Genomic DNA, 12,872 nt, shown 5'->3' with positions numbered 1-12,872 from the left:
GCTGTTAAGTGTCAGCAGCCGAGGAAGCAGCAGCGACCTGGCGTCTGCTCGGGGCAGGTGACCTTTCCGGCGGCGCCTTCTGTCCCGGTCGCTTTTCCACGGAATGAATGACCGAAACTGTAGTGACTCATGGCCAGGGAATGCCTTAGTTATCTGAGGGAATCTTGTGTGTGAAAAAGGGAAACTGGTGCAAATGTGAATTCAGACAGGCCAGGAGAGGAAGGAAGGGAAGGATTGAGAGAGAAAGATGATTGGCCTCTTGGGGGAAGACCCCGCTTGGACGTGGGCTCCTGCGGCACTTCCTTGATTCCCGTGTCCTCCTCAGCGGGATGGGAGAGGCGGAGGTTCCAGGAGGCTCCGAGCCTTCCAGAGTCGGTGCAGGGTTGACAGGAGACGTTTGTTTTGCTTTTCCTGAACTTTGGATCGCCAGCTTATTTGGTCTTCTTGATGTTGTAGGGTTGATAAAGACAGGAGTGGAGTGATATCGGACACCGAGCTTCAGCAAGCTCTCTCCAACGGTGAGTGGGACCTGGGTCGGGACCCAGAAGCCGCTGAGTGGGCCCGTGGGACCTGGGTCCGGACCCAGAAGCCGCTGAGTGGGCCCGTGGGACCTGGGTCCGGACCCAGAAGCCTGCTCTGCTCACAGTGGATAACTTTCTTTCTGAAGTTCATTCTCCAAGGACAAAGGGATCATTAGGACAAAGTATTATTACTGCTTCATGGTGGAGATGCTTCTGGTTTCTGTTGTGGCTGCCGCTGTTATTTGGAGTGCCTCACCAAGCCGGCTGACAGCTGCGTGCATGAGCACAGGGAAAGGCTTCTTGAGAAATGAAAACTAGGTTGTAGGTTTAGGAGGGGAATAGGAAGCTTAGCTCTGTACAGCCGGAAGCCTTTTGGTAAGTTGGAGGTCCTTGAATTTCCTCGGTGACTGCATCTTGGTGACTTCTCTGAATAGACCTTCGAGGGCATTGGGGGGTGGTGGTTGGAGGGCTTGGGGAGCTCAGGCAGCACTTGTGTGGGAACGTGGCTGTTACAGGAGCCGCAAACACGGGGACTGCATTCCTGGGGAAAGGATTGGGGGTGTTGGAGGCGCTGGCAGGGGAATTATGGGGAGGTGTTCTTATCAGTGTGCGAATACTGGACGTTCAGGCGGCGGAAATCCGGGTCCTTGGGTGTTGTGAGCTCCCTGCAGTTAGTTCTTGCCAGTTTCAGCTCAATTGATCCCCCTCCCCTGCGGTATCATTGGACACATTTTACTTCATTGAACACCTGACTGCAGCTTTTTCTGTAATCCCTCAGGGGCAGTCATCTTTTCCGATTCTGTGTATAGTTTCCCTTTCCAGATCCGTGCCATTTAAGCTAGAAAAGGGGTCGGTTTTGAGATGTTGTGAAAATGTTAAAAGGCTCCTCGTTATTAGTGGGAAGTATCTGATGTTGCCAGAGACTGGACTGGGACACAGGGAGCACTACGGCTGCTGGACACTGCCTCACTGCGCTGTGCGTGGGGCGATGCTTCATTCAGCCTTACTGCCTAATGATTTGTGAGGATTTGTGTTTTCACAGTAACATGTTTACCTTATATTCTGACATCAGTTCCTGATACGTGACGTGTGGGCCACAGATGCTGGTGTATTATTTCACATGCATTTATATAGATTGTTTTCAGGGAATTCAGAAATTCTATTATCGGCACTAGTGATTGTGCTTTCTTGATTTTTCTCTTTTCATTAGTCTTAAATCTTTTTTTCTGTTTGCATCTCGGTTCATTTATACTTGGGAAGTGCAAGACATGGCTACTAGAAAAAGATGTCAAGAGAACCTGGAATCCAGTAGGCTACAATTTGGCAAATCTTAGCTTAAAACGTCCTCAATGTTGACCACAGTGGGTGCAGATGGCTCTGTGCATCATCTGTGAAATGTCATCAGATGACCACCCAGGTTCAAGTGGTTTGTCACCAGGGTGGTACGAGCCACACAGAGTGCCCTCCCCAGAGGCCATGTCGCAGAGACGTTTATTTTGAGTGGTTTTCCAGTGAGTGATGCAAGATTTATGATCCATTTTAACAGCCTGCTTTTTATGCGTTTGCTCAGGTTTTTAGATTTTAGGTTTCGTTTTAGGTTTTCTGTTAAACTTGCTCACCTAGGAGTGGTGGTCAAATACTGGACCTCATTAGTGTGAAAGCCTGCCCACCTTGGCAGGCTCCACTGGAGTGCTTTGGGGCCTGCCTGGATTCCAGTCCTGGCTCTACCAGTTTTGTGTCCTCGCCGTTACTGGGAGGGAATATTGAGGAAATGCATGCGAGGTGCTTCCCGTGATCCTGGCACGGAGCAACTGCTCAGTGACTGTCAGCTGCGATTATTAGTAGTGGCTAATACACGACCACTGTTCTTGGCCAACAAGCCCGCTCAGAGCTTTAATGGTTTTCCGTCACCTGATGATGGTGATGATGATTTCCACTTACTGAACACTCACACGTTGGGCTAGGCACTTAAATCCAGGGTCAACATTATTGTTTGGGGGTTGGGGGCAGACACCTCCTGCTCTGACTTGTGTGTTTGGGTTCCCGTATTTTCACCAGAGGGTGTTAGTCCTGCCCCACTTCAGCTGGTCCTCAAAGCATCTATAGCTCTTTAATCATCAGCAAGTATCTGTCAGAACATAATGTTGGTTTCAGCTGCTACTAAATATCTACCAGGAGCCTGCTTGAGAGAGAGAATTGCCTGACAGTTGCTGAGTCCCCCATTCCTGAGATACTTTGAAATGAGTGTCTGGCTTAACCCAAGCTGTGCATCGGGACCTCTCACTGTGTTCCCAATGGAGTCACTTTTCTTAGGCACCCCCCTTTACCTTGGGCTCTGAGCTTCCTCTGCCTTTCATCTCTGTAGGATGAAGCCCACTTGCCCTTCAGGATGCAAAGCCCTCTTCTCTAAAGTGCCTGCCGGGCCAGGTGCAGTGGCTCACGCCTGACCTCCCAACACTTTGGGAGGCCGAGGCAGGGGGATCGCTTGAGCACAGGAGTTTGAGACCAGCCTGGGCAACATTGTGAGGCCCTGTTCCTTGAATTGCCCTGGGACATTTCCTCAGCTTGTGCTGGGGGCATGTGTCCCCATGAAGCCCGTAGTCACTGTCCACCCCGAGGGACGCTGGCTTTGGGGCTCACACGCCTGCTGCGGGGCAGCCCCAGGAGATGGCCGCCCTGTTCCTCCCTGGAGCTGGAGCTGCAATGTGTGCTCAGCAGCTGTGGTGGCTGTTCTGTTCTGTTTGTGTCTTATAAACCATTTACTTGATTACATTTTCCTCTTCAATTTAGCTGCTAGAAAATTTAAAGTCCGGTTGGTGGCTTGCCAGTAATGAGAGTTTAGAGTAGAGGTAAACTTTATGACAGTCTTAGACCTCTTCACTTTCTCCTCAGCCAACGTGGTTAACATTTACTTTATTTTGCTGTACTGTGTCTTTGTGTTTCCTGAGTTCCTTCTGGAATAAGGCGGGTCATTAGTGAGCACAGGTTTCTGGTCGTCTCACAGCCTCAGGCAGTGGGCGGTGCTGTCCGTGCTCCCTTTCCGGTTGCCTGTGGTAGCTCTCAAGTTGCAGGGCTGCGATTTGAAGCCTGATGTAGTGCACCGTGTTTCTGTCGTGTTCTGTGGTGGTTTGCTCCTCACGTGTGAGCATTCACCCTGTGGCCCTGTGTTTTTCCACCACACCTCTGCCTGGTGGCATCCTACTGGATGTCTCAGCCGAGCCACTCTGTCCTGGATGCCCTTGTCCCCAACCCCTTTGCTCTGGGCTCTGAGCTTCTTCTGCCTTTCATCTCTGTAGGATGAAGCCCCACCCACCCTTCAGGATGCCAGCCTTGGCAACATCGTGAGACCCTGTTTCTACAAAAAGTCAACAAAATGAGCCAAGTGTGGTAGTGCACGCCTGTAGTCCCAGCTACTTGGGAGGCTGAGATGGGAAGATCACTTGAGCCTGGGAGGTTGAGGCTGCATTGAGCTGAGATCAAGCCACAGCACTCCAGCCTGGGAGACAGAGCGAAACCCTATCTCAAAAAAACAAAGAAAGTGGATGCGTGCTGCTCCTGCCATTGGGTCATCGCAGCATTTTTCTTTTCTCTGATGCGCACCTTTTTCCTCATCGTGGGGTCTCATGTTTTCATAGTTCCCTCTTGCTACAGGATTGTGAGCTGCGTGAAGGAAGGTTCATAGTTGTGTTGTATGTACAGGCACAGAGAATTTATCTTTGGACAGACACATATCAATCCGCTTCCTTCTCCTCTCTGAATTTCTTTATATAAAAAAAAAATTAGAGATGGAGTCTCACTGTCTTTCCCAGGCTGGTCTCAAACTCCTAGGCTCAAGCGATTGTCCCGCCTCAGCCTCAGCCTATACTAATATGAATTCCTATACTAATGTGATTGAAATTAGTGTGAGTTCTATAATAATTGTTCTCCCAGATTGGACTTCTGTTTTGATAGTAGAAGTAAATTATTAGGCTATTTCAAGAAATTAATATATTACTGGTAGAAAAACTGAAGGTACAAAATAGCCTGGTTTCTCACTTCAGTTAAATTTGTGCTTCTGAGTGTTTGTATTGTAGGTGAAACTGCACTGAGAAGGTATTTGTGGCCCGTACACTGATTCCTTGATGAGACTTGTTTGCACAGGAGAGCTGCTAAAAATTACTGCTCTCAGGGAGGTCTGTGGTAAACAGGTATGAAGAAGAAAACTGTTCTCTGCTCTTCTTTTTGCAATAAAATGTTACAAACTATCTTGAGTTCGATCCCTTTCGGGTGTTTGGGTTTTTTTTTTTTTTTAAACATTCACATATTTCTTGGAATCATAAGAAATTAACTGTGTGCTTCTGAAGTAGGTTTGCCTTAATATAACACTGATGTATTTGTAAGGGGCATTTTTAAAGCTGTACTTTAAAAAATAATCTTACATTCTTTTGAAGGTTTTTTTTGTTTGTTTTTGAGACGGAGGCTCGCTGTCTCGCCCAGGCTGGATGCAGTGGCGCGATCTTGGCTCACTGCAACCTCCGTGTCTGGGGTTCAAGCAATTCTCCTGCCTCAGCCTCCTGAGTAGCTGAGATCACAGGCGCCTGCCACCATGCCCGGCTAAATTTTTGTATTTTTAGTAGAGATGGGGTTTCACTGTGTTAGCTAGGATGGTCTCAATCTCCTGACCTCATTGTCTGCCTGCCTCGGTCTCCCAAAGTGCTGGGATTACAGGCGTGAGCCAGGTGGTCAATATGGTGAAACCTCATCTCTACTAAAAATACAAAATTAGTCGAGAATGGTGGTGTGCGCCTGTAATCCCAGCTACCCGGGAGGCTGAGGCATGAGAATCACTTGAATCCGGGAGGCAGAGGTTGCAGTGAGCTGAGATTGCACCACTGCACTCCATCCTGAGGGACAGTGAGACTCCGTCTCAAAAAAAAAAAAAAAAAAAAAAAGGAATAACCCTTGTTTAGGTGTTACAAAATCCAGGCCAGACAAATCTAAACTTAATCTCACACCCAGTTCCTAGATTAGTCTCTTCTCCAGCTCAGGTTTGGCCTAAGCCTCAGGGGTCCTTACTTGGTGGGCGCCACCTGCTCCCTTCCCCACCTTTGTTCCTGTTTTTCCTCTGCTGGCTCCTCCCGGGTTGGGTGTGTTCAGAGGCGGAGACAGGCTAAAGGTCTTTGGCTTTTAGGTTCTATTGATGGGTGAGTTCCAAATACCAGCTTTCTCTTGTAGGATATTTCATTTAGTTATCTATTAAAAATACTTATTTAGAACACACCATTCATGTGCCAGACACTGTTCCAGGCACTGGGGATAGGGTAATAAATGAGATCAACAGAAATACCTGCCCACGTTAAGCTCCTGTTCTAGGGAAGACGAAAAAGAGAGAAAATACACGTGTCCTTAGTACGTTAGAAGGTTCCAAGTACTGTAAAGAAAAATAAAGCAGGCTGGACTCGGCGGCTCATGCCTGTAATCCCGGCACTTTGGGAGACAGGTGGGAGGATTACTTGAGCTCAGGAATTTGAGACCAGCCTGGGCAACATGGCAAATCCTGTCTCTACCAAAAGAAAAAAAAAATTAGCTGGGTGTGGTGGCAGGCATCTGTAGTCCCAGCCACTGGGGAGGCTGAGGAGGGAGAATTGCTTCAGCCTTGGAGGTGAAGGTTGCAGTAAGCCGAGATCGTGCCATTGCACTCCAGCCTGGGTGACAAAGCCAGACCCTGTCTCAAAAAAAAAGTAAAGAAAATGAAAAAAAGAAAGCAGAGATGGGGCAAGCAGGGGAGAGGGCTGGGGACACAGGGGAGGGAGCTGGGGATGCAGGGGAGGGCTTGAGAACACGGGGGAGAGGCTGGGGACGCAAGCTTTCCTGAGTTCCCACAGTTCTCTGCCCCTCTCCTGTCACACAAGGCGTGGGCCCCCTGGGGCTTGTGGTGGTTTTGCGCCAAGCTAATATCTTGTTTTTCCCAACAGACAGAGGCCCACTGAGGCTTCTCTCTCCTCCACAGGGAACAGCATTGGCCTAAACCTGCAGACACCATTGCAAAGGGAAGTCAGCTCAGGCGAACCCGCTGGTGAAGAATGATTCCAGCGTGGGGACACAGAGGCCGACATTTCTTGCCATGGGTGATTTAATGTTGGGCCTCAATTTTTCACTCTCCTGTAAGAGTATGACACAGCTCGCAGCTGCAGCCTAGCCAGGGCCCGAGGGAGGGTGGATGGACTTATCCATCCCACAGGTGTTGCTCGTGGCTGGGTGACTTAACTTCTGCCAACGAAATTTGCACGGACACGGCACAAGCAGAAGCCTGGAATGTGCGGGCACTGCCAGGCCTGCCCTCTAAGGCTCTTGATTTTCCCCACGAGGTGCTGCCAGGCCTGCCCTCTAAGGCTCTTGATTTTCCCCACGAGATGCGCGTGCCCCGGGGAACAGCGGCTCTGGCTGCAGGATGAGAGGCGTGTGGAGCACACATGGTTCCCATGCTCAGCCTGGAGTCAAGCCCAGACTAGATCAGCCTAAGCCCAGCCACGCCACGGGTGCAGGAGTGAAGAGCAAATGCTAACTGTCTATGACAGTGGCTTTCAAAGGGGCGTGTCGTGTGCCTCATCCCAGCAACAGTGACGGCATTTCTCTGTCAGTCAATCGGTAAATGATTATTGACAAGCAGTGTGCTGGGAAGCTAGAGTGATTTGAGTAGATTTGGCCTCTATTCTCATGGAGCTTCCTTTCTAGAGGGGAAGGCAGATGATGGATAGATAAATATAAATGATTCTAATAGTTGGGGCAGCAGTCATTAAAAGTAATGGCAAAAAAAAAAAGTGGGAAGGAGCTGGTGCTGCAGTTCGTTAATAGTAATGGCAAAAATCTCAATGACTTCTGCACCAACCTAACACAGTAATCACGGGTGTGCAAAATGTGGCAATGGGGAAGTTCCAAGTGCTAGGATAGCATCTGGCTTCCTGGAGTCAGGAGACAGGGGTTGGCAACCTAACCAAGGTTAAGTCCCAGTGAGGGGGTGGGCAGGGAGCGATATTTCAGTGGAGACTCCAAGGACGCATGGTATTTAGAGAGTAAACCCCGATAGTGAGAGGGGGAGTGTTTTTGTCACAGAGAAGAGCCTGTGCGAAGGCTGGTGGGGCGGGAGGACACCATGTGTTCATCCACCTGAGGGGCGACCAGCAGGCTGGAGCTGAGTGAGTTAAGAGGAGGATGCGGAGCCCGGGAAAGGCACTCCAGGCAGAGGGCACAGCAGGGGAAAGGTTCGGAGTCAGGACTGAGCCTCTGTGGTTTGGGGAACTGGCAGAGGACTGTCCGGGAGGAAGGGAATGGCAGAGGGGAGAGACCTTAGGCGAGAGTAGACGGCAGGGCCGTGCTGGGCACTGTGGGCTGTGGATGGGAGCTGGCATTTAAGAGGGGAGACCATAAGCCAGGGCAGGTAGGTGGAGGGCCGGGCTGGGCACCAGAGTGAAGACCATAGGCCAGGGTAGAGGGCAGGGCCGTGCCGGGCACTGTGGGCTGTGGATGGGTGCTGGCACGTAAGAGGGGAATCCACAGACCAGGGCAGAGGGCAGGGCCATCCTGGACACCTTGGGCTGTGAATGGGAGCTGGCATTTATGCTTGAGTGATGGGAACATGTTAAAAGATTTTAAGGAGGGGAGTAACATTTGGGATTAATGTGTATTCTGGGAATCTCAACAAAGTAAATTCATAGTTTGAATTTTCACAAGACTTCTGTACAGGCAGAGAGAAATAAGATCGCGTCTACGGCTGTGTGTTGATTATATTAAAAATATTTCTAAGTTTTTAAACGTCATTTCAGCTGGTGTGTTTCTGTCTCACATTGGACATGAATAGATTGCAAGGTTAATGGAAAGTAGAAAAGTTAACTCATGAACATAAAAGATACATCGATTTGAAAACAAAACATTTATTCATTTACTTGCGCTGCAGTTTTCTTGACTGCTGAACTTCGTGAGAAGGGATTGTTCAGGGAGGGTTGTGGGGCTGAAGACCCGGACAGGAGCTGGTGCTACCGCTGTTCAAATCTGAAGGTGGTGGAGCTGGAGCCTTGGGGAGGAGCCGACGCTGCCTTTAAGTCTGCCTGAGTGTCGTTGAGCTGGAGGTCCACGGAGGAGCTGGTGCTGCCACTGATGTCTTAGGTTGTGGAGCTGAAGACAGTGAAGGAGCCGGTGTGGCTATTCCTCTGTGAGGGTCGTGGAGCTGGAGATCCAGGGGGAGAGGTGATCTAGTTTGAGGTTCATGCGGCTGCAGACCCAGAGAGGAGCTGGTGTTTCTTTAGTTTGAGGGTTGCACAGCTGTAGAACCCAGGAGGAGCTGGCATTTTTCTAGTATTAGTGTCCTGCAACTGGAGAGGAGCTCATGTTCCAGTTGGAGGGCCGTGCAGCTAGAGACCCAGCGGGGAGCTCATGTTCCAGTTTGAGGGCCGTGCAGCTGGAGACCCGAGGGGCAGCTGATGTTCCAGTTTGAGGGCCGTGCAGCTGGAGACCCTACGGGGAGCTGATGTTCCATTTTTAGGGCCGTGCAGCTGGAGACCCAGCGGGGAGCTGATGTTCCAGTTTGAGGGCTGTGCTGCTGTAGATCCAGGGGGAGCCGATGTTCCAGTTTTAAGGTCTGTGCAGCTGGAGACCCGAGGGGCAGCTGATGTTCCAGTTTGAGGGCCGTGCTGCTGTAGATCCAGGGGGAGCCGATGTTCCAGTTTTAAGGTCTGTGCAGCTGGAGACCCTACGGGGAGCTGATGTTCCATTTTTAGGGCCATGAAGCAGGATACCTGGCAGGGAGCTGATGTTCCAGTTTGAGGGCCGTGCAGCTGGAGACCCGGCGGGGAGCAGATGTTCCAGTTTGAGGGCGGTGCAGCTCGAGACCTGACGGGGAGCAGATGTTCCAGTTTGAGGGCGGTGCAGCTCGAGACCTGACGGGGAGCAGATGTTCCAGTTTGAGGGCCGTGCAGCTGGAGACCCGGGGGAGAACTGATGTTTTAGTTTCAGGGCCGTGTAGCTGGAGCCTGGGCGGGGAACTGATGCTCCAGTATGAGGGCCCTGCACTTGGAGACCTGGGGGGGAACATCAAACTGGAACATCAGCTCCCCTCCTGGTCTCCAGCTGCACGGCCCTCAAACTGGAACATCGGCTCCCCGCCTGGTCTCCAGCTGCACGGTTCTCAAACTAGAACATCAGCTCTCTTGCCATGTGTCCAGCTGCACGGCCCTCAAACTGCAACATCAGCTACCCCCGGGTCTCCAGCTGCATGGCGCTCAAACTGGAACGTCAGCTGCCTGCCGGGTCTCCAGCTGCACGGACCTCAAACTGGAACAGCTCAAACTGGAACAGTTTGAACTCGGTGGGGCAGCTCCTGTTCCAGTTTGAGGGCTGTGCAGCTGGAGCCCAGGGCTGAGCCGACGTTCCAGTTTGAGGGCTGTGTAGCTGGAGACCCAGCAGGCAGCTGACGTTCCAGTTTGAGGGCCGTGCAGCTGTAGATCTGGGGGGAGCTGGTGTTCCAGTTTGAGGGCTGTGCAGCTGGAGACCCGGGGGGGAGCTGATGTTCCAGTTTGAGGGCCGTGCAGCTGTAGATCTGGGGGGAGCTGGTGTTCCAGTTTGAGGGCTGTGCTGCTGTAGACCCAGTGGGGAGCTGATGTTCCAGTTTGAGGGCCGTGCAGGTGGACACAGGGCAGAGAGCTGATGTTCCAGTTTGAGCACCATGCAGCTGGAGACTCAGCAGGGAGCTGATGTTGCAGTTTGAGGTCTGTGCAGCTGGACACATGGCAAGAGAGCTGATGTTCTAGTTTGAGAACCGTGCAGCTGGAGACCAGGAGGGGAGCCGATGTTCTAGTTTGAGAACCGTGCAGCTGGAGACCCGGAGGGGAGTTGATGTTCCAGTTTGAGGGCCGTGCAACTGGAGATTCAGGGTGGCGCCGATGTTCCACTTTGAGGGCGATGCAGCTGGAGACCCGGTGGGAGCTGATGTTCCAGTTTAAGGGCCCAGAAGCTGATGTTCCAGTTTAAGGGCAATGCAGCTGGAGACGCGGCGGGGAGCTCATGTTCCAATTTGAGGGTCGTACAGCTGGAGAACTAGGGAGGAGCTGATGTTGTTTTCCTTTGAGAGCCGTGGAGCTGGACACCTGGAGAGGAACTGGTGTTCTAGTTTGACGGTTGTAGAGCTGGGGATGCAGGCAGGAGCTGTTGTCTTTATAGTTTGAGGGCCGTGGAGCTGAAGACCCTGGGAGGAGCTGTTCTAGTTTGAGGGTCGTGCAGCTGGACACGCTAGGAGGAGCTGATGTTGTTGCAGTTTGAGTATTGTGCAGCTGGAGATCTAGTGGGGAAGAGGTCCTGTGATTCGAATCTAAGGGTCTCGGGGCTGGAATCTACGGGAAGAGCCAGTGCTGCCTCTCATGTCTTAGGCTGTGGAGCTGGAGACCCACGGAGGAGCCCGTTGCTGGTGTTTCTCATTGAGGGTTGTGGATACAGGGTGGAGCATTGTTTTCTAGTTTGTGGGTCGTGGAGCTGGAGACCCGTGGAGGAGCCGGTGGTGGTGTTTCTCGTTGAGGGTGGTGGAGCTAGAGATACAGGGTGGAGTGTTGTTTTCTAGTTTGTGGGTTGTGGAGCTGGAGACCCGTGGAGGAGCTGGACTTGGTGTTTCTAGTTGAGAGTCGTGGAGCTGGAGACGCATGGAGGAGCCGGAGTTGGTGTTTCTAGTTGAGGGTCATCGAGGTGGAGATGGCGGAGTAGTCGCTGTTGATGTTCTTGTTTAAGGGTCATGGAGCTGGAGATACAGGGTGGAGCGTTGTTTTCTAGTTTGTGGGTCGTGGACCTGGAGACCCATGGAGGAGGTGTCCTTGGTGTTTCTGGTTGAGGGTCGTGGAGTTGGAGACACGCGGAGGAGCCATTGTTGGTATTTCTAGTTGAGGATCGTGGAGCTGGAGTCCCGCGGAGAATCTGGTGTTGGTGTTTCTTGCTGAGGGTCATGGTGCTGGAGACCTGCAGAGGAGAAGCTGTTGGTGTTTCTAGTTGAATGTCGTGGAGCTGGAGACCCGCCAGGAGCCGGTGTTGGTGTTTGTAGTTGAGGGTCGTGTCGCTGGAGACCCGCGGAGGAGCCGGTGTTGGTGTTTCTAGTTGAGGTTTGGGGAGTTGGAGACCCGTGGAGGAGCCGGTGTTAGTGTTTCTAGTTGAGGGTTGTGGAGGAGAAGACCTGCAGAGGAGCCGGTGTTGGTGTTTCTAGTTGAGGTTTGGGAAGTTGGAGACCTGTGGAGGAGCCATTGTTGGTGTTTCTCGTTGACTGTTGTGGAGCTGGAGATATAAGGTGATGCGTTGTTTTCTAGTTTGTGGTTTGCGGAGCTGGAGACCCGTGGAGGAGCCGGTTTTGTTGTTTCTAATTGAGGATCGTGGAGCTGGAGACCTGCGGAGGAGCCCATGTTGGTGTTTGTAGTTGAGGGTTTTGGAGCTGGAGACTCGTGGAGGAACTGCAGTTGGTGTTTCTAGTTGATGTTTGTGGAGCGGGAGATACAGGGTGGAGCATTGTTTTCTAGTTTGTGGGTCGTGGAGCTGGAGATCTGTGGAGGAGCTGTCGTTGGTGTTTCTGGTTGAGGGTTTGGAGTTGGAGACACACGGGGGAGCCATTGTTGGTGTTTCTAGTTGAGGATTGTGGAGCTGGAGACCCACGGAGGAGCCGGTGTTGGTGTTTCTAGTTGAGGATCGTGGAGCTGGAGTCCCGTGGAGGATCCGGTGTTGGTGTTTCTTGCTGAGGGTCATGGTGCTGGAGACCTGCGGAGGAGAAGCTGTTGGTGTTTCTAGTTGAATGTCGTGGAGCTGGAGACCCGCCAGGAGCCGGTGTTGGTGTTTGTAGTTGAGGGTCATGTCACTGGAGATCCGTGGAGGAGCTGGTGTTGGTGTTTTTATTTGAGGTTTGGGGAGTTGGAGACCCATGGAGGAGCCATTTTTGGTGTTTCTCGTTGACTGTTGTGGAGCTGGAGATACAGGGTGATACGTTGTTTTCTAGTTTGTGCTTTGTGGAGCTGCAGACCCGCGGAGGAGCCGGTGTTGGTGTTTCTCGTTGAGGGTTGTGGAGCTGGAGATACAGGGTGGAGCGTTGTTTTCTAGTTTGTGGGTCATGGAGCTGGAGACCTGCAGAGGAGCCGGTGGTGGTGTTTCTCGTTGAGGGTTGTGGAGCTGGAGATACAGGGTGGAGCATTGTTTTCTAGTTTGTGTGTCGTGGAGCTGGAGACCCGTGTAGGAGCCGGTGGTGGTGTTTCTCATTGAGGGTTGTGGAGTTAGAGATACAGGGTGGAGCGTTGTTTTCTGGTTTGTGGGTCGTGGAGCTGGAGACCTGTGGAGGAGCTGGAGTTGGTGTTTTTAGTT

At 51.7% G+C, this 12,872-nt stretch overlaps 2 protein-coding genes and 1 pseudogene across 6 annotated transcripts in view; 2 read left to right on the top strand and 1 right to left on the bottom strand.

The window, feature by feature from the left end:
- Positions 1–12,872, top strand: part of LOC105463267 (programmed cell death 6) — a 39,172-nt gene that overhangs the window by 680 nt on the left and 25,620 nt on the right. For all 5 annotated transcript variants that reach the window (XM_071099175.1, XM_071099174.1, XM_071099173.1 and 2 more), the window contains exon 2: positions 457–518. In XM_071099175.1, the coding sequence (XP_070955276.1) occupies positions 457–518 (62 nt within the window). The remainder of the gene's footprint in view (positions 1–456; positions 519–12,872) is intronic.
- Positions 525–3,811, top strand: LOC139363938 (ubiquitin domain-containing protein TINCR-like). Its single transcript, XM_071099179.1, has 2 exons — positions 525–796; positions 2,894–3,811. Exons 1-2 carry the CDS (start codon positions 720–722, stop codon positions 3,045–3,047), a joined length of 231 nt encoding a protein of 76 aa, XP_070955280.1. The 5' UTR covers positions 525–719; the 3' UTR covers positions 3,048–3,811.
- On the bottom strand, positions 9,776–10,967 carry LOC139363666 (uncharacterized; annotated as a pseudogene).

This window comes from Macaca nemestrina, chromosome 6 (assembly GCF_043159975.1).
Source record: "Macaca nemestrina isolate mMacNem1 chromosome 6, mMacNem.hap1, whole genome shotgun sequence".
Classification (NCBI taxonomy): domain Eukaryota; kingdom Metazoa; phylum Chordata; class Mammalia; order Primates; family Cercopithecidae; genus Macaca; species Macaca nemestrina.
This window is presented reverse-complemented; position numbering and strand designations above follow the sequence as displayed.

Bases quoted from the DNA above. Each gene is read 5' to 3' on its own strand.
- LOC139363938 (XM_071099179.1), top strand. From the start codon at position 720: ATGGTGGAGATGCTTCTGGTTTCTGTTGTGGCTGCCGCTGTTATTTGG. The intron at 797-2,893 runs GTGCATGAGCAC...TGTAGGATGAAG, and splicing joins CCAAGCCGGCTGACAGCTGC to CCCACTTGCCCTTCAGGATG.